Below are 25,625 nucleotides of genomic sequence, written 5' to 3'. Positions count from 1 at the left end.
TACAGATCCTGGTCTAGTGCAGGCTAACAGGTGAGGTGAGGGTTGGGGTGGATGGCAGGTGACTAATGGGATTTGTTCCAAGGAGTCTACTTCCAAGGTCACAGCTTTCACACTTTTACCATCAGGACAGACAGGTATGATGACAAGAAAAATGACTGCTACCAGCCCTGACACCTGGCACAGAAAAGGCATGACCTGGTTGCCAGGCTTAAGGCTCTATTCCTTAGCTGCTATGGGATCCCACACAGCTCACCTTTTTCTGTGCTCTAGCATCTTCTGAATCAGAATGTTTCAGGTAAGTGGTCAGCACCAACTCCCTCTTCTCTCCTCTTATGAAGTACTAGAGGCCTGGTGCATGAATTCGTGCACCAGTGGGGTCCCTCAGCCTGGCCTGCAGGATCAGGCCAAAACCGGCTCTCCAACATCCCCTGAGGGGTCCTGGATTGCAATAGGGCACAGGCCAGGCCAAGGGACCCCACCAGTGCACGATCGGGGCTGGTGAGGGACGCAGGAGGTTGGCCAGCCAGGGAGGGACTGTGCGAGGGCTCCAGGGCATGTCCAGCCCATCTCACTCAGTCCCATTGACCAAACTCCAGCAGCAAGCTAACCTACCGGTCGGAATGTCTGCCCCCTGGTGGTCAGTGCACGTCATAGGGAGCGGTTGAGCAGCCTTAGCAGATCATTAGCATATTATGCTTTGATTGGTTGAACAGCCACTCGGACCACCAGACACTTAGCATATTAGGCTTTTATTATGTAGGATAAGTGGCCAATAGGTGACCAGTGTGCCATGGTGTCATTGGCCAGCACCCAAGTTCCCCATTTCTCTGTTGCTGCAGCCTGGATATTCCCGAATACATGGCTGCCTCAAACCTAGCTTTGTGAAGCCTCAGGGAAATGCTGCCGGTGCCGCTCACACAAGCAGGGCCCATCCTCAGCAACATCAGGTCTTGGCTCTGGGCTCAGGGGGGGTGGCGCCTGCTGTGAAAGCTCACTGGGTATGCGTGGCCGTCGGGCTGTACAGTCACATTCCTCTTTAAAGCTGTGCTGGGCAGGGCTTGAAGCCGGCCTGCTCCCTTTGTCTTGACATGTGACACAACAGGCTGTGAGTCCTTGTCCTTGACAGGCGGGGCAGGTCAAGACGAGCTGGCGGCACTGGGGAGTGGAGCAGAGTTTATACTGGTCCCATGGGGCTCCACAGTATGAACATTCTGGGGACAGAAGAACAATCTTTGTTATAAACACACACACGCGCACATGCACTTCTCCAGTTCCTAAATATAACTCTTAGCTCATTAGAATCAAATATATCCTGTTGCATCTGGGGAAGATTTCTAAATAGTAAGTCTCCTATCTTCTAACAAAAAACACTCCTCATCCCCACTTTTTGGGGGGAGAGGTTGCTTCTGGAAATTGTCTTTCTGATTCCAGCATTCACGGATCCACTTTTCCTTTTCCCATTTAAAAACAAATACTAGTAGGAATGCTTCTCTCTTTCATTAACTATTTCAAAGCTAGCCAACCACCCTCTTGCTCAACGGTCTTTTTCCTTTAGATCACTCCCTTTTTCATTGGGAGACAACATACCTGAATGCATATGATCCCACATCTCAACTCAGCTCTGCATACCTCTTCCCCAGGCCTGAGGTTCTCCTGCTGTTTGTTGCTAACAGACACTTGCCACTGGGATTCCTAAAACTCATACTTATCTACTATCTCAGCGGGGTTTTTTTTTGCTGACTTCTGTTACCATTGGTACCATCCTTCTTCAAGTCTCTTTACCTAGCTTATCTAAGTTACCTTTAGGCCTTCTCTCTTCCCTTTATGCTCCACCTAACTCCAAAACAGATGTGCAATAACTTTCAATAACAGACACAAATACAAGACTATCCAAAACAATTAAAGATTAAGAAGGAAAGAGAACAATCCAACTCATACCTTATTTATTATCCGAGTAGTCATGCAATCTCAGTCTCTGATCCCCACTCTAGAAAACTGCAAAGCCACTAGGGATGTCTGCCCGTGACCTTTCCTGCTCAAGACCGTGGCATCAAGAGCCCTTTTCCTAAAGGACTATTTCCATTCTTCACGGACTGCCTTCATCTGGTACCACATTTTAGTGTGGACTCAAAACTCGTCAAACCACACATTTCCTGTCACCACCGCTTCCTGTGGTCACCCCTGCCTCTGGCCTTGGCCCTAGGTTCAGCTCCCACCTTGGAATGCCCCACCCACCATGCAAAAGTGCAAGACCACATGTGTCCACAGACCATCTAAACTAGGGGAATCTTTTTCTGTGTGCCATGGATTTACTTGTCAGTCTAGTGAAGACTATGAACTCTTAGAAATATATATTTTTAAATGCATAAAATAAACTACATAGGATTACAAAGGAAACCAATTATATAGAAATACAAAATATTAAAATATTTTTTAAAATCTGGAATATAATAAGATATTAGCAGATTAAATAATAAGAATTAGTGGTGGGCCTAATAGCTATTTCCATTGTGAAGCAATGATGAACAAATATGATTTTGAGATATAGGTAGCAACTGTAATCTATGAAAATACTGATTTCTACTGATGTCACAGGTACGTCTAATACTGATTTGTTGCTTGTATTCATAATTGATGGTAGTGTTACATTTAGTGAGAGGTTATGAAAATAAATTACTAATTCCTATCCAAATTCACAGAATTCCTGAATTCGACATATTGACCCCAGGTGAAGAACCCTGATTTAGCCTATTAGTTCATCGCCGAGCAGGCAGAGAGAGCAAGGGACATTATCTCCATTTTTAGGACTTGTCTAACGAGTAAATGGTGAAGCCAGGATCCCCACATAGGCCTCCTGACTCTGCTGTACCGCTACATCTCCAACTCTGTTGGGCAGTGGTGGTGCCAGGCACTCCTCCCTGTTTTATTCTTCACAGAATCAGTGCTGGCCTGCCTTCCAGCATGGTTCACACAGAGAGTGCCTGATCGTGAGTTTAGGTTCTAGGCTTGTGCTGACCTACCTGACACTATGTCACTGTTGTAGGACAAAGCATAACGCTCATCGAAAACAAACAATTTCCCTTTGTAAAAACCGTCAGGAAACTCCTCCAGGTACTTGTGGATGCCACCCTTGAGCTGGAACACTTCCTTGCACACTCCCTGTGTGTGGAAAAACAGCAGGAGGTTCAGGAGACAAGCAGAGGCCAGGAAGAAGCTCCACAGCGGAGTGGCACGTGGTGAGGATGCCCAAGGGTGGCTCCTGGCTCCCACTGCAGGACACTGAGAAACTGCTGACCAAGGGCGCAAGGAAGCAGCTGGCCAGATCTTGCTTACGGGAAGGGGGCCGGGGGAGGGAAGATGGGTGATGATAGCAGTCAGGGCCTTCACTCTCTAGATCCTGGAAGCTCAACTATTTTTGCCACCCCCTAAATATAGAAAGACACCTGTTGGGACATGTAATGTTACTGAATTTGCTCTTCTCAGGATCAAGCAAAAGTATTAGGCAAAGGGAAACGTTAACTAATCTTTCCCATTTGTACCTGATGAGTTTCTAAGACTGCTGAGTGTTTTTCACATCTTAAGATTTAAGAACTTCATATTTTGTACTTATAAACTCTAAGCTTGATGGCCAGGATGGGAGAGGGAATGAAGGGGGGGAGGGGGGCTTCACACATGCTGTGGACGATGCTTCTTCACAGCCAGGCCTGTGGTGCCCCAACGAGGGTGACTCACCTTGGCTTTGAGGTAAGCGGAACCCCGCTCACAACGGATGCCCCCAGTGCAATACATCAGTACCCTCTTCTCTCTGAAAAGGTCTAGATTTCTGTCAACGTAGCTAGGGAAGTAACTGAATTTCCTGATGTCTGGGGCTAAGCAGCCCTGGAAGCGTCCCTACAATGTGGGATAGAAGGAAAATGATTTTAAAAAGTATACCTGGTATGCTTTTTTCTGTCCCACACACCCTCCCCTCCCCCACCCCCTTCCTTGGCAAGGAAACACCAGCTAGTTGCTGTTCTCATCCCACACTCTGAACCTTTCAACTTCAAGATCTGGAACTTAAGGGACATGGCTGGCGAGCTGTGAGTCACCTTCCCAGTCTTCAGGGGAACTGGAGAGGCTGCCCAAAGTGAAGTTTACAAGATCCTTGACATGTGTCAAGGGTAGGCACCTGGGATCCAGGACGCACATTATTTGCCAATATGTCTGTTATTCATATTTTCTTAGGCTTTCTCATCAGATCCTGAGTTGAAAGGCTCGGGTTTTCCTCTGAGGCTGCTAGCAGTGGGAAGAGATCCATGTGACTTGACCTCTGATGGCACACACATGTTTCCTTGGGGGACATGCCATACCGTGGGGACTCAATTCTGGTTCTTACTATTTTGCTTTCATAGAAGTTTCTGCAGTCCAGGAGGATAGTATCACTTTGTTCTTGATTTGCCTGAGACAAAAACTTTTCTACTTCTTTATGAAATTCACCTGGGGACAAATGGATTCCTAAAATCAAACCAAAAAATTAGTTGATAAACTATTTACAAGTAAGAATTGCACTCTTCCAAAACTGCTATCTTTAAAGAGAAAACGACTTCTTGCCAAACCGTCATCAAGAACAAGTAAGGTCCTTCTGAGGGGGAGTCTCCAAAAAGAAGACCAATTTAAGCATTAAATGACCCAAATGTTAGCCACCCCACAGCTATTTATGAAAGGATTCATCACAACTCTAGCTGACTGATGTGTCTAACCTTCACATCTGTCTCTCTATTGTTTTGTCCTTCTAAAAGCAAGCATACCAGGCTTCTTGTAGGAGATCTTATTGGGACTGATCCCCATAGGCACAATTTCTTCAAATACACCAACACGCAACTCTGGGAAACAGCAAGCTCCTCCTTTGCTGGTCTAGCCAATGAGAAACAAAGCAGATAATAATGTTGAATTTTCTGGAACAGTCAAGGCCGTAATTCCCATTTCCCATTAAAACAGGTTTTCTAATTTGAGACTTCTTAATACTACAGCTATGGTATTATTATAAAAGAATTCTTATATTTGGTACTTATTTACCGCATATCTACAATGTTCAGAAATGTTACACTGAAAAGGTGTTTCTATAGCAATAAGCATTTAAAATTGAAACACCACTGAGCAATTTCAACATGTAAGATTACATCCCAGCTTTTGTCCTGGAGCAATGACTTCTCTTTACCTATCACCACCAGCATTAACACTACCAAGGTATTTCCCACCACCTTTATCACCTATTATGATAAAGCAACTGAGCTGTAAGAGCAACCTTGTTCCCTGTGTGAAGTGCTGATCTGATCATTCCAGGTTTACCGAAATAGCCAGGCAGTCTCCCAAGTAAGCAAACATGTCTAAGTTTCAGAATTTAGATTGTGTCAACCTTATTCTTTAGGAAGGGAGACTGAGGTCCAGAGAGGGCACTAACTTGTCCAAGACCACATGGCGACTCAGTGGAAGAAGTGGAACCAGCAAGTCCTTCCCACACACTGCCTTGTCACCTGGCAACGGGGAAGGGTAGCTGTCTGGCACTGCTTATTTCTCATATTGCCCTCTCTTCATACCTTCAGCAGGAAGAGGCACCGAGGCACGGCTCTAGAGCCATTTCCTTTTCAATGTCTCTTACCTTAAAATCATCCTCACACAGATAATCCTTAAACAATGGGCAGGAAAGCATGACTTCCACATAGAGTCTGGTGGCCAATTTGCTTCCACCCACTGTCCCGTTGATTCCTTCTGTAGCAATTCTCACCTGAGACACAGATGGTGAGAGAAAGGGAATGCAGTTTAAATCTTCCCAGGGCAGAACAGGCTCAAGTGTATCAGTGAATTGAAGAGGAAACGCAGACACCGCTGTGGACACCAAAGTGTTACCACAAAGATACCTGTGTTTTCTAAAATGGCACTTCCTAAGTTCAGATAAGGTACTTGGTTAATGTGTGCTGAATAAGAGCATGAAATTAGTGAAACTACTGAAAAGCCCCATTTGCTATGGAGCTCCAGTTGTCCAATGGCCAGAGAACCACGTTTTGAGTTTAATCCAGGTCAGCAGATCTAGAATCAAGATTCAGTTTTGCCGCTTCCTTGCAAAGTGCCCTGAGAAAATTATTTTACTTCTCTGAACCTCAGTTTCTTCATCTTGTTAAAACAGGGAAAAAAGAGAATAAACAATGAAAACCACTACTGGAGAGATTCCCCAAGTTCTAAAGCACAGAGCACACCTGAGGACTGGGAATGGGAGTGAATGCATCTCTGCATGGTGTTTGGGGAAAGCCCACCATTGCAAACGCACCCACCCACTGGAACACAAAGTTGCAGGAGTGTGTGTCTGTTTTGTTCACTGTTGCATAACCAGTGCCTAGAACACCTGCCTCATAGTAGGCATTCACTATGTATCTGTTGGACAAATGAATGTGTACGCACATCTGAGGTTTTCTGGCTTCTCAAATCTGTACTCTTTGAAGTGCTTCACTGGTTACCAGACATTAGAGCTTGGATTAAGACCCCTGCCTTAAGAGGCAATGCTCTGGGGACACTAAAGTTAGCTGTTTTGGTGCGACAAAATCCTTGGATGAGTTTAAAGATGGATCATATTTAGAGGGTGCTGAGCTCTCTAGAGAAAAGTGCTAGAGAGAAAGTGCAACACTTATATCATGGTATTCTCTGGAGAGGTAATTTAAGGTCCTACAGTGTTACTACTACCTGTATAACAATGGTACCTCCCAATGCATTACTTAGAATTTAAAAATTTTAAAAGGCTCCCCTTTTTCAGGGCCCAGAGATGATACTTCATTGGCTTAGACACTTGATCCAATTCTTTCAGGGCATGGATATAAATGGGATTCATTTCACAAGCCCATGCCAGCTCACTAGTAGGGGCTGTGCAGAGTTCCATGATGAGCATTCTGAGTCACATCCAGTCCTTGAGAGAGTACTGGAGCCTAGTGAAGCCTTTCTCGGTGGGGAGAAGAGAGTTGGAAGTACACGCCATCTGCACAGACTATTATACCGATTACCAGCATATATATATATATATATATATATATATATATATATATATATATACTTTTTTTTCCAATTTAACAAAATTATTTATTAATTAGGCTTTATTTAAAATTGAGATAACTATTACTATTGTATTAATAATAGTAATACAATAACACATTTTTATTACTTGTTATTTTAATAAACTTATAAAAGGGTAGAGATCATTAAAAATGAATGACCATTGCTGTGTATGTCTAACAGTATTGATGGATCAATGTTTAAAGTGTAAACATTATTTATTTTTACTATGAGTAATATTAACTATCTACTCTCCCACTAAACCTGAAACTTCTCTCTAAACCATATTTGGAGAGAGTTTTTTGATTAGGTGATTCAACTTGTATATTTTTAAGGGATTACACAGAAAAAGAACTAAACCAGTATGAGTCAGGAACTCTACCCTAAAGCTGTTATTACTGTGACAGTATGATGAAGAGGTACATACTTCTACATAACTGTCTTTTGGGTAGATTAGTATATTCTTTCCTGTTATTTTAAATCTCAGAACCCAAATAAAAACAAGCACATCTACTCCCTATACAGTTGGGGCAGAACAATCTCTAAACTCATCCGCTAGACTTTCAATCACTAGGATTCTTTAACAGAAACCTTCAAAGTAGCTCCTTGGTGAGAAAGGCCTTAAACCTCAGAGATAAAGAGCAACAGTTAGCATTTACTGAGTACCTACTATGAGACAGGAGCTTTATAATAAATTCCTGAAAGGCAGATGTCATAATCCCCACTCAACAGAAAAGGAAATAGAAGCTCAGAAAAGTCAAGTAATTTGTCCAAGAGCACAGGTTGGTAGGTGTAGATCTGGGATTCAAAACCAGAAAGAGGTAAATGAAGCTTTCAGTCCACTATCTGTTAGAAAACATGGGTGTGGAAAATGTCACTGACTGATCAAATGATTGCCAAAGGGAATTAAAACCTGGGACATATGTGGGAAGGATTAGCCAGATCTTATTGGCTCTAAATCTCGTAATTTTTCCTTTCCCAAGTCTCCAATGCATTCCCTTATGTATCTTTCGGGAATAATGAATGTATAGCAATAGGGACAAGAAGCTTCCTTCCATAATTCCAGAATTTTCAAGTTCTCCTCTTTCCTACCTAAATGCCAATATTCTGACAAGTCTCCTACCAGCAGAAAACTATCTCAGTAAACTGGACATCATGTATCATGGAAACCTTAGAATTTAGACCGACAATCTAGGCAGGTACTGCCACCTTGTGGTTAGGGACCCTCACTGCTAGTTCATCTCAGGCTGGGCCAAGAATAAAAATCTGCCCCTAAACCAAGGAAAGAGATTGATTTCATATTTTGTACATTCAGTGTTACTGTGAGACTACCCATCTTTTAAGATGATCTCTAAATAGAGATGGTGACAAATGTATTCAGTCCATAAATGTTTACTAAGTTTTTTACTATGCACAAGGAACTGTACTAAGAATTAGGGATATAGTGGTTGGAAAAAAATACAGTTCTTGCGCTCTTGGAGCTTATAGACTAAGGGAGGTCACAGATATGAAGATAAAAGTTACAAATTGACAAGCGCTATAAAAATAACTGCAAGATACTATAAGAGATTTAAAAAAAAGATGCTATAAGAGAGTATATTTGGAAAAATGAAATTGATTGAAGGTCAAGAAAGATCTCTTTGAGAAGTGAAGATTGAGGGGGAAATTACACAGGAGAAACCGAGTATGGGAGAGTTCCTTAAAGACTTTTCTTATAAAAAGGCCCCAAAACACAAAAAGATTTTGTGGGCTCCAAGAAACTGAAAGAAAAATAGTACCAGATAAGCGGAAAGAAGGTAAGAAGGGTCCAAATCATGCAGGAACCTAAGGGCATGTTAACAATTTGGGTTTTACACTAAATGCACTGGATAGCCACTGAAAGATTTTGAGGAGGCTAATATGATTTTATTTACCTTTGAAGATCATTCTGGCTGCTGTGTAAGACTAGCTTAAATGACAGGCAGGGATAGAAGAATGGAGAATAGTTTGCAAGCTATTGAAATGGACCAGGTAAGAGAGGGTGGAGCTTGGTCTAAAGTGGTGGAAGTGGAGGACAGAGTGAATGGAGTCAAGGGACATTTTAGAGGTAGAAACGGCAGGACTGGGTGATGAACTGAATGAGGTCAATGAAGCTTTCAGTCCACTATCTGTTAGAAAACATGGATGTGGAAAATGTCACTGACTGATCAAATGATTGCCAAAGGGAATTAAAACCTGGGACATGTGTGGAAAAGATTAGACAGACAGTACAGTGTCATAACCAGAGGGGATCCCAGAGGGAACCTAATTCACTTTTTATTTAAATTTTTAAAAAATATATAACATATATATATATATACATACATGTATAGATATGTCATCATCAAGGATATTTTTAAAAAGGAAAAACCACCCATAATACTCTGGTAGAGAGTCATAATCAACACTTTGATGTCTACTACTCTCCATCTTTATACACACAAACACCTGTGGTTTTGTTACACACATTCAATCCTTTATTCAACATTCTCTGAACATACACTGTCTGCTGTGTGCTAAGCCCTGTGCACTGACAGTACATCAATTACGACAAAGTTCCTGTCTTCATGAAGTTTACATTCTATAAGGGACAGATATAACAAATTAAACAAAGACTATACTTTCATACAGTGGTAAATTCTTTGACTAGAAGGGATAGAAAGTGATGAGGCTTACAAAAAGGACCTCTTCAGATTAGAGTTCTGAGGAGATAACATCTGAGCAGAGATTTGAAGTGAGGAGTGAGCCATGTGAAGATCTAGGGAAAAAGCATTCTAGAGGGAAAGAAAATAGCAAATTGTCAGTACCATGAAATGGTAAAGGCCCTGGCATGTTCTAGGAAAATTAAGAAGAAACTTGGAATCACACCTCTATGCATAGTTTTATAGAATGTTTTTCTAGGTACTATATCAAGAACGTTTCCCTATGCCAAGGAAAATTATGCCTGCTTTTGCATGTAGTTTTGAAAGAACATAGGCATACCCATCCATTTACCTATTTATCTAGAGTTGTTTTCATGTTACAACGGCAGGGTTGAGTAGTTTCTTTGTGCAAATCCCAAAATATTAACTATCTGGCTCTTTAAGAAAAAGTTTGCTGACCCCTGGTCTATGCCATTCTATATTCTTATAAAACACCATGTTAATAGCTACTTAGTATTCTACTTAAATGCCTCACAGGACTTTGCTAATTTCTAACAACTTAACAGCAAATCTTTTTGTAAAGAGCACAGCCTGGCCCTAGCTGGTTTGGCTCAGTGGATAGAGCATCAGCCTGTGGACTAAAAGATCCTGGGTTCAATTTTGGTCAAGGACACATGCTTGGGTTGCGGGCTCGATACGCAGTAGGAGACGTGCAGGAGGTAGCCAATCAATGATTCTCATCACTCATGTTTCTCTCTCTCTCTCTCTCTCTCTCTCTCTCTCTCTCTCTCTCTCTCTCTCTCTCTCCCTTCCTCTCTGAAGTCAATAAAAAAAATAAAAATAAAGAGCACAGCCTCTGCAATCCAAGTTGGAGGCCAGAGCAGCCTAGTGAAGGATGGGTATGGAAGAAGGTGTTACCTTGCCTGTGAGGTGCAGGTGCTGACACAGAGCTGTCTGCCAGGCACAGATCCAATGGGGATCCTCCAAGTCACGATAGCAGTAATAAAGTAACACCTCTCCTTCATCACTGCCCTCACCACTGTAAAAAGAAAACCACAGAGAAGGGGCATCTGAATCACTGGCCTAAGTTTACAAAGTATAATCAGGCAGCGTCGCAGGGAAGGCCTAGGTGGAGCAATTCATGCCTGCCTTTGTACCCACTATTGTTCTCCTAAAATGAGAAGCAACTCCTGTCTGTCTGTATTTGCTCTAAAGAAGACCATATCTGTACTTTATAGCTAAGTAAACTGAAGTCAATTCCTTCCAGGTGAGACAACTACAAGTGACAATCAGGACTCAAAACACCAGATTTCTGACACTAGAACCCATACCCTTTCTATTGCACTGTGCTGTCTTATACTAACTTGTGGGATCCGGGCAGGTCACTTATCATTTCTGAGCCTTGATTTCCTCATCTGTAAAACTGGAGAAATGAAATAAGCTGCATTTCCCAAAAGTGTGCTTTGAGAAATCCTGTAATAAAAAACATTTTAAACTAGTGTTTCCCCAACGTATTTGTCTTTAGTATCTCTTTTCAATACCTGATAGCATCCTCCACAATAATGTTGCACAGATGTATTTTAAAGAATGCTATAGTGGATGACAATTAAGGTCCCGTCCAGCTCTGGAGTCTAAATCTCTCTTCAATACCCTCATCATATTTCAGCTTCCTCCAAAGCCTTTTCTCTAGTTCAGAGCCTATCTATTTTCCTTTCTCTGAACTCCTATAACAACTGATCTGAACCATACAGGTACAATTTAACTAATAATTATATAGCCTGTCTCATATCATCTGCTAATTGTTTCATGCCCCTTTCTTTGTTTTTCTAACTAGAAAGCAAATTCCTTGAAGTGCGGGGCCATATCTAAACGAGAAAGCCACATTTATATAGCACTTTATAGTTCACAAGTGCTTGTACCACCATCATTTATTTTATAGAGCTCATACAGCAATACTGTATGGTAGGCAGGGCAGACACTATTCCAATTTTAAAAGCGAGGAAATGAAGGCACAACAAATTTTAGCAACTTGCTCAAGTCTGACTCCAAATTCAATTCTCTTCCTTTCTCCTTTTCTTTCTGATAAACAAGGTGAATTTGGCACTAAATACTAGTGATAAAATAATATCAGATTTGAATATTTTCTATTCACCAAATTCAGGAATTGCTTAAAACCAGAAATCCGTCCTCTAGAATTCTGTAGTGTAATTTGGTAAGTTTTTCAAAGGCAGAGTCTAAACCTCTTAATCCTATGCCTCAGTTCTAAAAGTTAACATCCTTTCTAAAGCATATTCAGCTCAGAAAGCCACATTTGGTAACAAAAATGCTTTTTATTATTCAGGGAAGAGGAATCATTAACGTTTCTGGGTCTTCCTATTCTCTTTGAAAATAATATAATTTTCTGTTCTTTACTTCTCCCTAAAGATAAGATGCAGAATGGCTTTCAAGAAACCTGGCAACATTACCAGCTGTGTGGGTACATGCTACTGCATTGACTATACTCTTCTATTACACACAGTACATGTTTGTCACCCTTGCTTAGGCCTGTAGAGAAATTCTGTGCCTTTAAGATCTTGCCATTTTAATGGTATCTCACTGTGGCTGAAAAAACATTTTTTAAATTAAACCAAAAGTACAGAATGAAATTCTTACCTTATCAGCTCATCAGGGCTAAAGCAACTAATGTCAGGGAGCCAAGCAGACACGTCATGGTTTTGAGTAAGGCACTCTTTCGGTGGGTTCCTTTTGTCGGCAGACTTAGGGCTCTTTGAGGTGCTCGATGCCACAGCGAGCTGCTTCAAAACAGAAGCAGTCTGGTGCCAAACCTCATCAGCGTGCTGTGCCGCCACGTGTCTGTGGATGCTGGTGGGGCCCGTGAACAGTTGCTGACAGCATTTCCACCATATTTCTTTGCCTTTATAAGACGGTGCTGGAACTTCTTTGGTTTTGACAAAAAGGGCAAATGCCTGCAATTACATTTCAAATTGTCAATGTGAAATAACCTTAGGTTTGAGGCTAATGGAAGCCTCAGTGAAATTTCTTCTATTATCTTCCACAGGGGTTTCCAGTTTGCATCCTACTATTCGGTAGAAGAACGTGGAAGAGTAACAGTTTCATTAGTAAGCTTTACATCAGCTGGATCAGATCAGAGTTCTCAAGATAGCAGCTGCCTACTGCTGTCTATCTCCTATGACTGTCTCCTGAGTTTCCTCCCATAACCCTGGGTGGAGAAAGGAATCCAGCCATCTGTCTAGGATCTATACCCCACACACGTGTTCCAGAGCCACACCTTGCCTATGATTCTCCTTTGCCTGGCACTGAATTAAAGGTCACTGGTAATGGTGCTGACCAGACCTTACTCTGAGCATGGCAACAGCCTACTGTCTCACTATCCCTCCACTCCCTGGAGGACAACCTTCATGAGCTACTTCCAGATCTACCTGCATTAACTATACACACATGATCCTGAAACATCAACAGCGATTTTAGCAATTTTACCTTTTTCTTTGCAAATGAATATTTCTTCTTTGTATTGACATCTAGCTCCGCTTTAAGACTGCTACTGGGATTGATAATACTTGTGTCTTTCAAATCCAAGTCTGAAAATCTTAAAAGACAGGTCTCCAGGTCATCTCCTTGGTCTGGTGAAGTCGAAGAAGGCATCTGCTTTGGTTGTAGCAGTGGGGCAGATTCCTTTCAGTTAACTATCTCCTAGGAAGTGAGCAAGGGAGAAACAACATTGTCCAAGTCTTTGATTCCTACTTGAAGTAAACTTGTAGTTAATCAATCATGCCAATGAGCATGGGCCTCGTAGCCCAAGCTATCCATTCATTCACTCATTCATTCAATAAATAGTATTTATTTAGCAGGCATTGTTCTAGATACTGGGGACATAGCAGCGAATGCAAAAGAAAAAGTCTCTACTTTCTTAGAGTTTGCATTTCAATGGGGAGACACAGAAGGTAAGCAAATAATTTTATTTTTTTAAAAGTCAGATGGTAAAAGAGGCTATGAAGACAAATAAACAGAGTAAGGAGCCAGGGTGATGGAGGGGATCTTTAAAATACAGAGGGTAGGTAAAGTCTGAGGCAGTAGCATTTGAGCAAAAACCTGAATTAAAGGGCAAGCCATGCAAACTTACGGTAAGTTGATGCCAAAAATGCAAAGGTACAACCAAGCTGTGTGCTAATAACTTCAGTTATAAACACTTTGTTCTTTTCTTGTCCCCTATATGTTTAAGCTATGCACATTCCCTTTCTTAGAAGAAATAACTACCAAGAGAAAACTATTTTAGTGAGCCAGAAGAAATATACAAATTGCTACTGTGGCCAAATCTTGTCAAAATGGACACACTACAACCAACATACTGCATTCTTTCTTTTATAAAGCAAATGTTACAGGTAACAAAGAGGCAACATGAAACACTGGGAAAGCCATTGGCTTTGGATCATGGTGTAGCGGAGTGCAAGTATGTGAACCTGGGCAAGATATTAAACTTCTCTGAGTTCTAATTCCCTAATTTCTAAAATGTGATGACAGCATCTACCTTGCAGGGATGTACTGAGGACTGGAAAGGAATATGTAATCTTAATTCCCCTACCAATCTAGGCTCATCTCAAACAACACTCTCCCTCATATAACCTGCTCTGGCTACAATGGGCTTTGCTTAGTTCCACAAATACTCATGCCCTTCCCTGCCTTCCAGTCTCCACACATACCTTACCCACCATCCCAAAATGACCTCCCCTCACTCTAAATCCTTTTCAGCTTTCGCCTTTAGACATTCTTAACTATTCTATGCCCAGCACATAGAATAGCGTTGCGGATGCCGGTCTTAATGAAAACAGTTACTATCCCTGCTCTTTTGAAGCTTATATTCTAATAAGAGAAGAGAGACGCTAAATAAGTAACTACATTTAAAAACATGAAACTGTCAGTGATAAGAGCTGCTGCTTCTCAATTTCATTTGCTGGGGATTCTCCTTACCCACCATCCTGAACTTTATCTATACTCGCCCTCTAGGTGATCTCATCTAGTCCCAAGAATTTAAAAACTAAATTTCCTGAGAATAACTGTGATAATACATGCGAAACTAGATTGGTCATTAGTTGGGAATTGCTGAAGCTGATTGTTAAAATACATGGGGGTTCTTAATTTTCTCAAATATTGTGTAAATATTTGAAAAAGGTAAGCAATCATAAATAAAGGGAAATTTATGTTTAGAATACTATACACTAACTGACTCCAAATTTATATCCCCAGGCTGGGCCTCTCTCCTGAACTCCAAATCCACACATCCAACTGTCTACTGGATAGCTTCAGCGGGAAGGCTAACAGGTTGTTCAAAACCAAACGCTTGTTTCCCCTCAGTCTTCCTTGCTTGCATAAACGACATTTCTAGTCTTTCTGTTATTCAGAGAAAAAAAATCTTTGGGCTTCTTCTTGACTCCTTATTCTTTCACACTATCTCGAAGCCCCTCCGAAAATCCTCCCAACTTTGTTTCTGAAATACAATCAGATCAGATCACTTTACACCACTTTCACTACCAACCCCATTCAAGCCACCGTCATTTCTTGAATTATTGAAGGAGACTAACTGGCCTCCTCATGTAAGAGCCAGAAAGGCAAGTATTAAAAAACTAGTCAGACCAGTCTCCAAAGGCTTCTCAACTTGCTCAGATAAACTCCAAAGTCCTTGCAACGCCCTTCCCACCACGTCTCTCCTCTCCTTTTACTACTGCCCGCTGGCTCTCGCTGCCTCTGATTGCATTGTTTGTCCATTCCCGGTGGGTCACCAACACCAAGAAAGCAGGGGTTTTCCTTTGTTCACCTCTGCATCCTCAGCATCTGGAACACTGCCTGGCACACAGGAGGCGCTGAATATCAGCAAATACAACACGTGAAATAAAAGTGACTGGGTGGCCAGAGAAGGCTTCCCCAAGGACCTGATGCTTGCGCTGAAACCTAAAGTGACAAGCAGCCATCCATGCAGAGTTAGCAGCAGGGATCTGCAGGCAAAGGAAAGAGTGAGAATCACTTCCTAAAGTGGGAACAAGCTTGGCTTATGGGAGGTTCGGGAAGAAAGTCCGAGTGGCTGGAGCACAGAGATGAGAGAGGAAGTAATGATACGGAGTTAGCAGAGGCAAGTCACAGGCGAGCTGTAAACAAGGGAGTGAGGCGGTCTGAGTCTAGATTTGTTTTGAAAGTAGAGCCGACAGGGTCTACAGATGCATTGTTATGTAGGAAGTAAAGGAAAAGGAGGACCCAGGAACGACTCCTGCCAACGTTTTTGGATTAAGCAATCGGATGAATGGTGCCATTTATCAAGATGGCGCGCCGGGCAAGGCCCCATCTCTCCGTCCGGCGTTCCCGAGGAGGCAAAGGCCCGGAAGTGGCAGTTCTGTGGGCACGTACCTGCCTGTCCTGATCCTTTCGCAGGTCTTTCTTCATTGAACAGTCACCGCCTAAAAATTAACACGGCTCAACACCCAGGCTCCCGCAGGCCCCGCCCGGAGTTTACGTAGCAAGGGCCGCCGGCGACGTCCACCCGCACCGGAAGTCTTCGGGACTTTTAGCGGAAGGGACGCCGGGAAACCAGAGAGCCCGCCCCCGCGCCGAGAGAGGGTCTGAAATTGAGGTGGGGGCTACAGCGTCCCTCCCGGACCGCCCGCCTCCTAGCGTGGCTCGAAGCCCCAGGCTGTGGCTGGCTGAAGAGGTGTCGCTATCTCCTGGCCCCGGAAGGACTTAGAGCGAATGGCGGGAGAGGGGAGCCGCTAGAGGAAGCGCGAGGGGACGGTTCCGTGCGGACCTGAAGCCCGCGGCCTGGGGAGCCCCTAGACACCGCCGCGTCCAGCCGGCAGCCCCGCCTTGCGCTTCCGGGAGCCCGAGCGAGCGAGTGCGCCTGCGCGCCGGCCCCTCCGCGCGCCTCGCCGCTGTCCTCGCGCCGGCCGGCGTTCCGACGGTTCCTTCGGTGCTTCCCGCCTGCTCGGCTCGGCAGCGCGGGGACTTGCGGCATGTCGCGGCGGCGGCACCGGGATGAGAACGACGGTGAGTACCGTGGGCCCGGCCGCCGAGGCCGCGCCCAGGTGGGGGCCGAGGTTTGGCTTCCTTGGTCTTTGGGTCTCGAGGGAAGGGGACGGGAAGCCTTCCCACGGAGCGAAGGAGGGTAGCACACGGGAGTGTGGCCTGGCGACTTCTGAAAAGCTCCTGCTCCCTCCCCCTCCCCGCCCCAGCGCCTTTAGTCGTTGGCTGGTTGGAGGCCTTGGGGGGCCCCACGTCTCTAACGACTTCTCTGGGTTTGGTCCTTAGCACCACGGAGCAGGGAGGGAAGCACACCTGTGTCTGTGGGGCCGCCTCTTAGGGACGGTGACAGCGACCCTCTAGTGCAGTGGTTCTCAACCTTCTGGCCCTTTAAATGCAGTTCCTCATGTTGTGACCCAACCATAAAATTATTTTCGTTGCTACTTCATAACTGTAATGTTGCTACTGTTATGAGCCGTCATGTAAATATCTGATATGCAGGATGGTCTTAGGCGACCCCTGTGAAAGGGTTGGTCGACCGCCAAAGGGGTCGCGACCCACAGGTTGAGAACCGCTGCCTAGTCCCAGTCCTCGTTTTGGCCCTCAAGCTGCACCTGAAAAGGACTCTGGGCAGATTACTAAGGGAAAGGAACAAAGCAGTGACTGAAAGGTCTGATGGATCTACGGGATCTTCCTCCCCTACCGGTCATTGTGGATTTGCCTTCTTTTCAGCTGCAGGGAAAGAGATCTCTATCCACACCCAAGAGGTCGCTCATAAACACATGCGTGTGGTTCAGTTAGATTTTGAAAGGCTGTAATTGTTTCCCTGGTGTAAGGACGGCGGGAAACTGCCTGAGGGCTCTTAGAGATTCAGGTCCGGGTTGAGATTCAGGTCCGGGTTGTCGTCTCCACTTGGATGGTTGTGCTCATGGAGACCATGGTGCATCAAAAAAACCAACAATAATTGTGTTAGTTAAAAACAGAAAAAAGGATGCTTACATTACATAATCAGTCAAGAGCACACATCCAAAAAAAACCTAGTTCTATTAATATTTTAATGTATTGTTCTTTGAAAAGAATGTAGTGTAGTGGTTAAGTGGGCAGACTTTGGAATCGAGGGTTTAAGATTAAAGCTAGACTCTACCATTTAACTTTGTGATCTTGCCCAGGTTATAGCACCTTTTTAAACCTTAGTCTGTACTATAGAAGATGATACATACCTCTTACTGGTCTGTAATGATTAAATGAAATAATACAGTGATGAATGGCATGTGATGTCTATTTTATCACCTGTTAATGCTTAAGAGGTGATAAACATTGGCAGATGTCAATGATGTAAGAAAAAAAAATAATAAAATTTTTTAATTGAATTAATTTTTTCCACTAACATATTTCTCTCCTTGAATGTTGGTGCAGTTGGGAGTAGGTAAACCTAAATCACGTGTATTTGGTTTTAACAAGGAAACAACAGATTTCAGCTGGCGCATGGCTGAAGCGTTTGTTCTCCCCTGACACCCCAGGATGTAGAGTTTTCGTGTAATGAACATGGAGCCACAGCTGGCAGTGCTTAGATGCCAGTGAGAGCAAGTCCAGTTGCTCTTCACTACGCAGTGTGCTCATACTTATTTTTTTTTAACATGGGCTTTTTGTATAAGGTGCGTTTGGGGCACAGAAAATACAGTTTTCATATGCTTTGAATTTGATTAATCAAAAACTAATATGCTTGAAGTCATTACTTGGGGTTTAGAGAACTTGAGCCTTTTAAAGTTATTTCATTTTCTTTGCTTTTCTTATACTTCTTTTCTCCATTCCTTCTTCTCCCTTCTAGGGCAAACCTATTGGGAGAGAAAATGTTTCCAGAGGGCAATTTGGAGAATTGGATTTGAATATGTAAAAACGCAACTTTTGCTTTGGTTATTGGGATGCTGGCATAATTTTCTTGAGAGTTAGTTCTTTTAATACCAGCTGGCAACTAAATCATTGTCCATTCGGGTCTTGTTGCAAGAAACTCAGAAGTAAATTACGGAGTTACTTAATCAGAGTTTACTATGGCAAATAATTTAGTAATGGAGGGGCAGTTTATAGTCTTGGTTACTACACCAAATCTGGAACTTTTGTAAATTGCCACAATTTGTGTAATGATTAGCTAGGGCTTACCCTAACCAGTCATCTGAATCAAGTGTTTTATATACTTTTGTTTTAGTTGGACATCTATTAATTTTTTAAAAATTAAAAATATTAGAAGCTTAAATATTATCGTAGGTTATGTTATAATCATAAGCTGAGTTATAGTTTAATAGATACATCAGAGCATTTCTGGATTATTGTCAGCTCTTAATCAGGTACTGATTGCCATGACTTTCCATATACTTGATGAGATATAATCATTTATTCTACAAATATTCGACAGTGCCAAGCATTGTCCTAACTACAGTACTGGCAATACAGCAGTGAACAATGTAAAGATAGAAAACAAATCAAGTAAAATATAGTGTATCATATGACAATAAGTCACATAGGGAAAAATAAAACTAAGTAAAAAGGGCAGAGACTGCTGTGGGAGAGGAGTTGCTGTGTTTTCTATAGGTTGCTCAGGGAAAGCCTTTCTAAGAATGGCATCTTGCCCTCGCTGGTTTGGCTCAGTGGATAGAGCGTCACCCTGTGGACTGAAGGGTCCCAGGTTCAATTCCCATCAAGGGCACGTGCCCAGGTTGCTGGCTTGTTTCCCAATTGAGGGTGTGCAGGAGGCAACTGATCAATGATTCTCTCATCATTGATGTTCTGTCTCTCTCTCCCTCTTCCTTCCTCTCTGAAATCAATAAAAATATATTATTAAAAAAACTTTAGAATGGCATCCTTAGAAGGTAAGGGAGCAGACTAGATGGCTCTATGGGGGACAACAAATGCAAAGGCCTTAAGGCTAGAACAGCCGTGGGCAAACTACGGCCCGCGGGCCGAATCCGGCCCGTTTGAAATGAATAAAACTAAAAAAAAAAAAAAGACCGTACCCTTTTATGTAATGATGTTTACTTTGAATTTATATTAGTTCACACAAACACTCCATCCATGCTTTTGTCCCGGCCCTCCGGTCCAGTTTAAGAACCCATTGTGGCCCTCGAGTCAAAAAGTTTGCCCACCCCTGGGCTAGAACATTCCTGTCTTATTCACAAAACAGCAAGAAGGCCAGTGTAGCTGCTGCAGAGTGAGTGAGGGAGAGAGTTATAGGAGGTAAGATCAGATAAGTAGCAGAGGATCAGCTCATAGAAGTTGATTTTAAAATTGTATCTCTGTGTGGAGACTAAATTATCCAGGATCCAGGGAAACAGGAAACTATACCAACGAAGTTCACCTGTAGGTCAATTTATAAACAAGGAAAGAGAAGTCCAAGTGAAAATGTGTATGGATACTGGTCCAGTGCTAAATCTAACTTATTTCTTATTATCTCTTTAAGAGTATTTCTGAAGCTTTTCAGTTATTATAGGATATGCATAGGATAATAACTGTTCAGTACATTGTTTTGTTCTTTTAAGAAAGTATTTAGGTTGTCCATAATCTTAGCCAAAACCCCACATTAGCCCCATTTAAGCTACTTAGAATTAGATCCTCATTCTTTAGACTAATTGGTTTTTTCACTTAACTATCTATATATATAAAAGGCCAATATACTAAGTGTCCAACCATCTGGGTAATGACGTCACGTAGCAATGCCTGGCTTCACCTGGCTTCCTCTCCCTGGCGACTAGCCTCCTTGTTCCTCCTTTCTTCAGTCCAGGAACACAACTTGCTTTATAGCCAAGTGGAAACATTTCACACTGTAACCAAATGTCTGTGAAGCATTTTCACATGCTTCATCTCATTTGATCCTCACAGTAGTCCTGGAGTAGGTAGATAGGAGACTTGGTGGAATCCTATTTTCTTTTCATTAGCCAGAAAACGGAGATTTAGAAAGCTTAGAAACTTGACCCAACTGAAAAGAAGTAAGAAATTTTGGACCTTAAAAGTGACTTCAGGTTTTCTCACTGCGCAGAATATAGTCAAACACTGCTGCAGTTAAATATTTTACTCTTTGTTCTCCCTGTGTGATCTACAATAATAATCTGCTTCGTGTTGATATTTATTGCTGTGTTGCTGACAATTACTTGAAAGAGAAGTTGGGGTACTTCACTGGGCTGGAAAAAGGTTAGCTACATCAGGAAGCAGGTCTAATTAAGCAAGTTTATTCTATATCTATAAAAGGCTAAGTTGACTCGCGCATGTGCAATACATATAAAGCTCTCACTGGCACCAATCGCACGCATGTGTTTCGATCTGTCATTGTCAATCGTGAATTTGGTTGACACTTCTATTATAGAGAAAGGGCGAATAACAATATATTTCTTATAATTAATTTCCTTTCAATGTGCATGAATTCATGCACCGGGCCTCTAGTCTTCTATATATATAAAAGGCTAAGTGTCCGTCTCACCAGTAGCTATGACTCTCACTGACCACCAGGAGGAAGACGCTCAACGCAGGAGCTGCCATGACACATCCTGGCCATTTAAAAATAAACGGCACCACGGACCTGGTGCGGACAAACCAACACTCGGCTTCCCCCAAGTGGGAAAGAGGCCACCACCCCTGAGCAACACCCCACCAAAATCGCACCCAACACTGCCAAGACCCCATAGCACAAAATGCGGCCCACAGCCCAGCCCAGAAACGGTTGCTGTGGGCGCCGGGTAATGATGTCACATAGCAACGCCCGGCTTCCTCTCCCTAGCAACTAGCCTCCTTGGAGTTTCTTCAGTCCAGGAACATGACTTGATTTATAGCCAGGTGCAAACATTTTACAGTTTAACCAAATGTTTGTGAAGCATTTTCACGTGCTTCATCTCATTTGATCCTCACAGAAGTCCTGGAGTAGGTAGATAGTAGACTCGGTAGAATCCTATTTTCTTTTCATTAGCAAGACGTGAATAGCGATATTAAAATATTTCTTCTAATTAATTTCCTTTCAATGTGCATGAATCCGTGCACCGGGACACTAGTAGAAAAATAAAATGAATAGAAGTGAAGGGATTTGTTACTTTCAGGAAAAGTATAGCTTGTTTCAGAAGTGATGGTTACCTCTGCTTTAAATCTGCAAGGTCAAGGTACTTTATTTTGCCCTATTTTGTAGGGTTTTGTTACTTTACTTTCTCCTTTTACCTTGTTAGTTTTGTGGTTTTTTTTGACTTTATGGATCTAAAACTTCTTATATCTAATTCTAAATAAGAATATAATGTATAGGACAACATATCCATATAAAATTAGAATCACCTTACAGGGGGAAAATTATTTGGTGTACCAAGATCCTTTTAGATGGGTTTAATAGAGACTTGCTACATCTGTTCTATACTAGCCAAGGGTGTCTGTGAGTGAAGTGGCAATATGTAACTTTAATTTACATTGCAAAACTGCTACATAGTTACATTTTAATATAAAATCTATTCTTGCTTTGGGAGCTACCATAAATATGTTCGTTTGTTTTAAAATATATTTTTATTGATTTCAGTGAGGAAGGGAGAGGGAGAGATAGAGATAGAGATAGAGATAGAAACCTCAATGAAGGGCCCTGACCGGTTTGGCTCAGTGGATAGAGCGTCGGCCTGCAGACTCAAGGGTCCCGGGTTCAATTCCGGTCAAGGGCATGTACCTTGGTTGCAGGCACATCCCCAGTAGGGGGTGTGCAGGAGGCAGCTGATAGATGTTTCTCTCTCATCGATGTTTCTAACTCTCTATCCCTCTCCCTTCCTGTCTGTAAAAAATCAATAAAATATATTTTAAAAAAAAAAGAAACCTCAATGAAGAGAATCATTGATTGGCTGCCTCCTGCATGCCCCCCACTGAGGATTGAGCTCACACCTGGACATGTATGTGCCCTGACTAGGAATCGAACAGTGAACCTCCTGGTTCATAGGTTAGTCGCTCAACCACTGAGCCATGCTACCCAAGCATAAATATGTTTTCTTGAGGGTATGTGAGGACATGTGTTGTAGTTCAGATATAGGACTGGACTTGCATTGTCTAGCTTTTCTTTGGAAGTCCTGCTTTCTGACCCTACAGCGTCATTTCCTCCTTTTCAAGCTTACGAAAAGGGCGAGGAGGGTTGCTTTAAAAACCAGGGTATGATTTCAAACTGGTATGGGAATAAGCCAGCTGGACAGCTAATTTAGGGAACTTGTGGAATAAAGGGTTGGCAAAGTAGGGCAGAAAGAAGAAAGCAGTGGTTAAAGTTTAAAACAACTAACTGCTCTCATTCAATTTTTCAGCCTGTACATACTCCCAACCTTATTGGAATCTGGTTCCAAGGAACACTATTAGCATTCTGCTTCCTAGAACAGAATTTTTCAACATCAGGCTGGGTTATTCTTTGTGGTTGAGAGTTGCCCTGTGCAATGTAGTATATTTAGCAGAATCCCTGGCCTCTACCCATTTGATACTAGAAACACTCCCCAAATTGTGATGACTAAAATTGTCTCCAGCAATTGTCAAACGACCCTTAGGGAGCAAAATCTCACCCAGTTGAGAACCACTGCTCTAGGAGAATGCTATTTTTAATATCCTGGCTAATAGCTTACATAAACATTGCATCAGATAGGCAACTTATATTTAATGAATGAATCCTAGAAATAGAAGACCTTTGAATGAAAGTTGGCTCTTCAGATAGTGGAACCTTTATAGATCTTATGACTTAGATTTGATGTATACTTAAGATTCAAGGTGATGCCCTAGCTGGTTTGGCTCAGTGGTTAGCCTGTGGACTGAAGGGTTGTGGGTTCGATTCCGGTCAAGGGCACATACCTCCAGTTGCAGGCTCAATCCACTGGGAGGCAACCAGTTGATGTCTCATATCGATGTTTCTCTCTCTGTGTGTCTTCCCATCCCTTCCATTCTCTCTAAAAAATCAATGGAAGAAATATCCTTGGGTGAGGATTAACCAAAACAATCAAGGTCACTGATCTCAGAATGCCACACATGTCCACAACTTTACACAGGAAGATGTCTCCCAGAATATATCTCAGCTGTCATACTGCATGCATGTTGTATTTCTTATGGCATTATCCCTTCAAAACTGTATTCAGTGGTTTTTTAAGCCAGATCATAATGATAACTAAGGAGTGGAGGAGTCAAGACACAGAGTGCTTTACCCTGTGGCCTTTACATCTGGTCCTACCTGGATAGTAACAGATTGCTTTTATACAGCATAACATTTAAGTGGTATGCAAAACAAAGATCATTTCAGTCATTGGAGCAACTTAACACCCCATGCTTCGAATAGCCAAATGCTGTATTGTATGATAATCACCATATATTTCAAGCCAAATGGTCCCATGGCAAGTGAACTTTGTAAAAATGGCTTAGTTCTTTAGGCCGTACAAGTCTGGAGAAGATTGAAGTTATGTATAACTTGCTTCTGGGTAACCCTATATCCAACTGCAGATTTTCATTATTAATACAGATCCCCAGCACAGTTACAGACTACTGCTCCCTTGTCTACATGCTATCCTAATAATCTAATTGTTGGAAGTCCAAAATTAAATTATAACCCAGTTGGTGTGGCTCAGCAGTTGAGCAACAACCCAGGAGGAACTAAGAGGTCACTGGTTCAATTTTGGTCAGGGCATATGCTGGGATTGCAGGCTTGATCCCAGGTGGGGAGTGTGCAGGAGGCAGCAGATTGATGATGTTTCTATCTCTCTAGCCTTCTCCCTTCCTCACACTAAAAATCAATAAAAACATTAAAAAAAATTTTTTTTAATTATATTGGGAGACTAGCCAGCATCATGTGTAGCATCAGCATTATGTACCATACTTAGCAATATTAGTTTTAAATTTTTTAAGTGTATGTTATTCCACAAAAGGATATGAGGTCAGTATGTTATGGTTTTATTTTAATTCTCACCCAAGGATGTTTTATTGATTCTTAGAAAGGAAGGGGGGGTGGGGGAGAGAGAGAAACTTCGATCAGTTGCCTCCCGTATGCGCCCCAACCAGGGAATCAAACCTTCAACCCAGGCATGTGCTCTGACCCCATCAAACTGCAAACTTTTGGTGCACGGGATGACACTCCACCAAACTGAGCCTCCTGGCCAGGGCAGTATGTTAGTTTTAAATAAAATAGTAAGAGATCACTAACAGCAAGAGTCTGAACAGTAGACAGTCCAGTGCTTAAGGTTGATGATTTGTAGCACAGCTTCATTCAACTTGAATTCTTTAGCAACTGAAAGGACAGATAGATAAAATACATTTTACTAATTTCAGAGAGGAAGTGAGAGGGAGAGAAAGATGGAAACATCAATGATGAGAGAGAATCATTGATCAGCTGCCTCCTGCATGTCCCACACCTGTGATCAAGCCCATAATCTGGGCATATGCGTTGGCCGGGAATTGAATAGTGACTTCCTGGTTCATGAGTCAGTGCTCAACCACTGAGCATCACCGGCCAGGCTGGAAGATTTTCTTTTAAGCTTCTTTAAAGAGTCCTTTTATTCCACAAAAGGATGTGAGGTTTTTTGAACATAATAGGATCAATAGTTAAAGCAGGGAATTATAAAACGCATACTTTCCCCCACCTATTATTTGGTAGAGTGCTGAGGACTTTCTTTGAGCATATATGTCTAATTGTAATTCCCATTGCTTGGAGTAAACTGTACCTTAGTGTGCTGCATGGTCTACAGAACCAAAACTATTAATTGAAGAATGAGGAGCTCAGATGCTTGTAAAGCTTGTGAGGAATTCTAATGTTTTATTCTCCTTTTCTCATCTATTGAAGTTTTCCTCTTCATACCTAATATAAAAGCTTTATTTTCTAATGAAGTCTTTCCAAAGCTTCAGTTTGGTTTT

At 42.4% G+C, this 25,625-nt stretch overlaps 2 protein-coding genes across 9 annotated transcripts in view; one reads left to right on the top strand and one right to left on the bottom strand.

The window, feature by feature from the left end:
• Nucleotides 1-730: 730 nt before the first annotated feature.
• TSTD2 (thiosulfate sulfurtransferase like domain containing 2) lies at nucleotides 731-16,551 on the bottom strand. Of its 6 annotated transcripts, none has more exons than XM_006096493.3 (10): nucleotides 16,152-16,332; nucleotides 13,236-13,448; nucleotides 12,390-12,703; nucleotides 10,656-10,776; nucleotides 5,639-5,764; nucleotides 4,788-4,893; nucleotides 4,376-4,494; nucleotides 3,733-3,891; nucleotides 3,021-3,159; nucleotides 731-1,211 (listed from the first exon to the last, which is right to left on the bottom strand). In XM_006096493.3, the coding sequence occupies exons 2-10, from the start codon at nucleotides 13,398-13,400 to the stop codon at nucleotides 874-876; spliced, it is 1,587 nt and encodes a 528-aa protein (XP_006096555.1). In that variant the 5' UTR covers nucleotides 13,401-13,448; nucleotides 16,152-16,332; the 3' UTR covers nucleotides 731-873. The 6 variants fall into 6 exon arrangements, with proteins under 6 accessions (XP_006096555.1, XP_023616139.1, XP_014317895.1 ...); XM_023760371.1 differs by having other exon boundaries at nucleotides 4,376-4,476; XM_014462409.2 differs by lacking the exon at nucleotides 16,152-16,332 and adding an exon at nucleotides 16,019-16,148.
• A 16-nt stretch (nucleotides 16,552-16,567) lies between these two features.
• Nucleotides 16,568-25,625, top strand: part of NCBP1 (nuclear cap binding protein subunit 1) — a 43,037-nt gene continuing 33,979 nt past the window's right edge. For all 3 annotated transcript variants that reach the window (XM_023760359.1, XM_023760358.1, XM_006096494.3), the window contains exon 1: nucleotides 16,568-16,784. In XM_023760359.1, the coding sequence (XP_023616127.1) occupies nucleotides 16,751-16,784 (34 nt within the window). In that variant the 5' untranslated portion in view covers nucleotides 16,568-16,750. The remainder of the gene's footprint in view (nucleotides 16,785-25,625) is intronic.

The sequence above is a fragment of the Myotis lucifugus genome, unplaced genomic scaffold, assembly GCF_000147115.1.
Source record: "Myotis lucifugus unplaced genomic scaffold, Myoluc2.0 scaffold_180, whole genome shotgun sequence".
Lineage (NCBI taxonomy): Eukaryota > Metazoa > Chordata > Mammalia > Chiroptera > Vespertilionidae > Myotis > Myotis lucifugus.
Note: the sequence above shows the minus strand (reverse complement) of the source record. Positions and strands in the feature narration are given on the sequence as shown.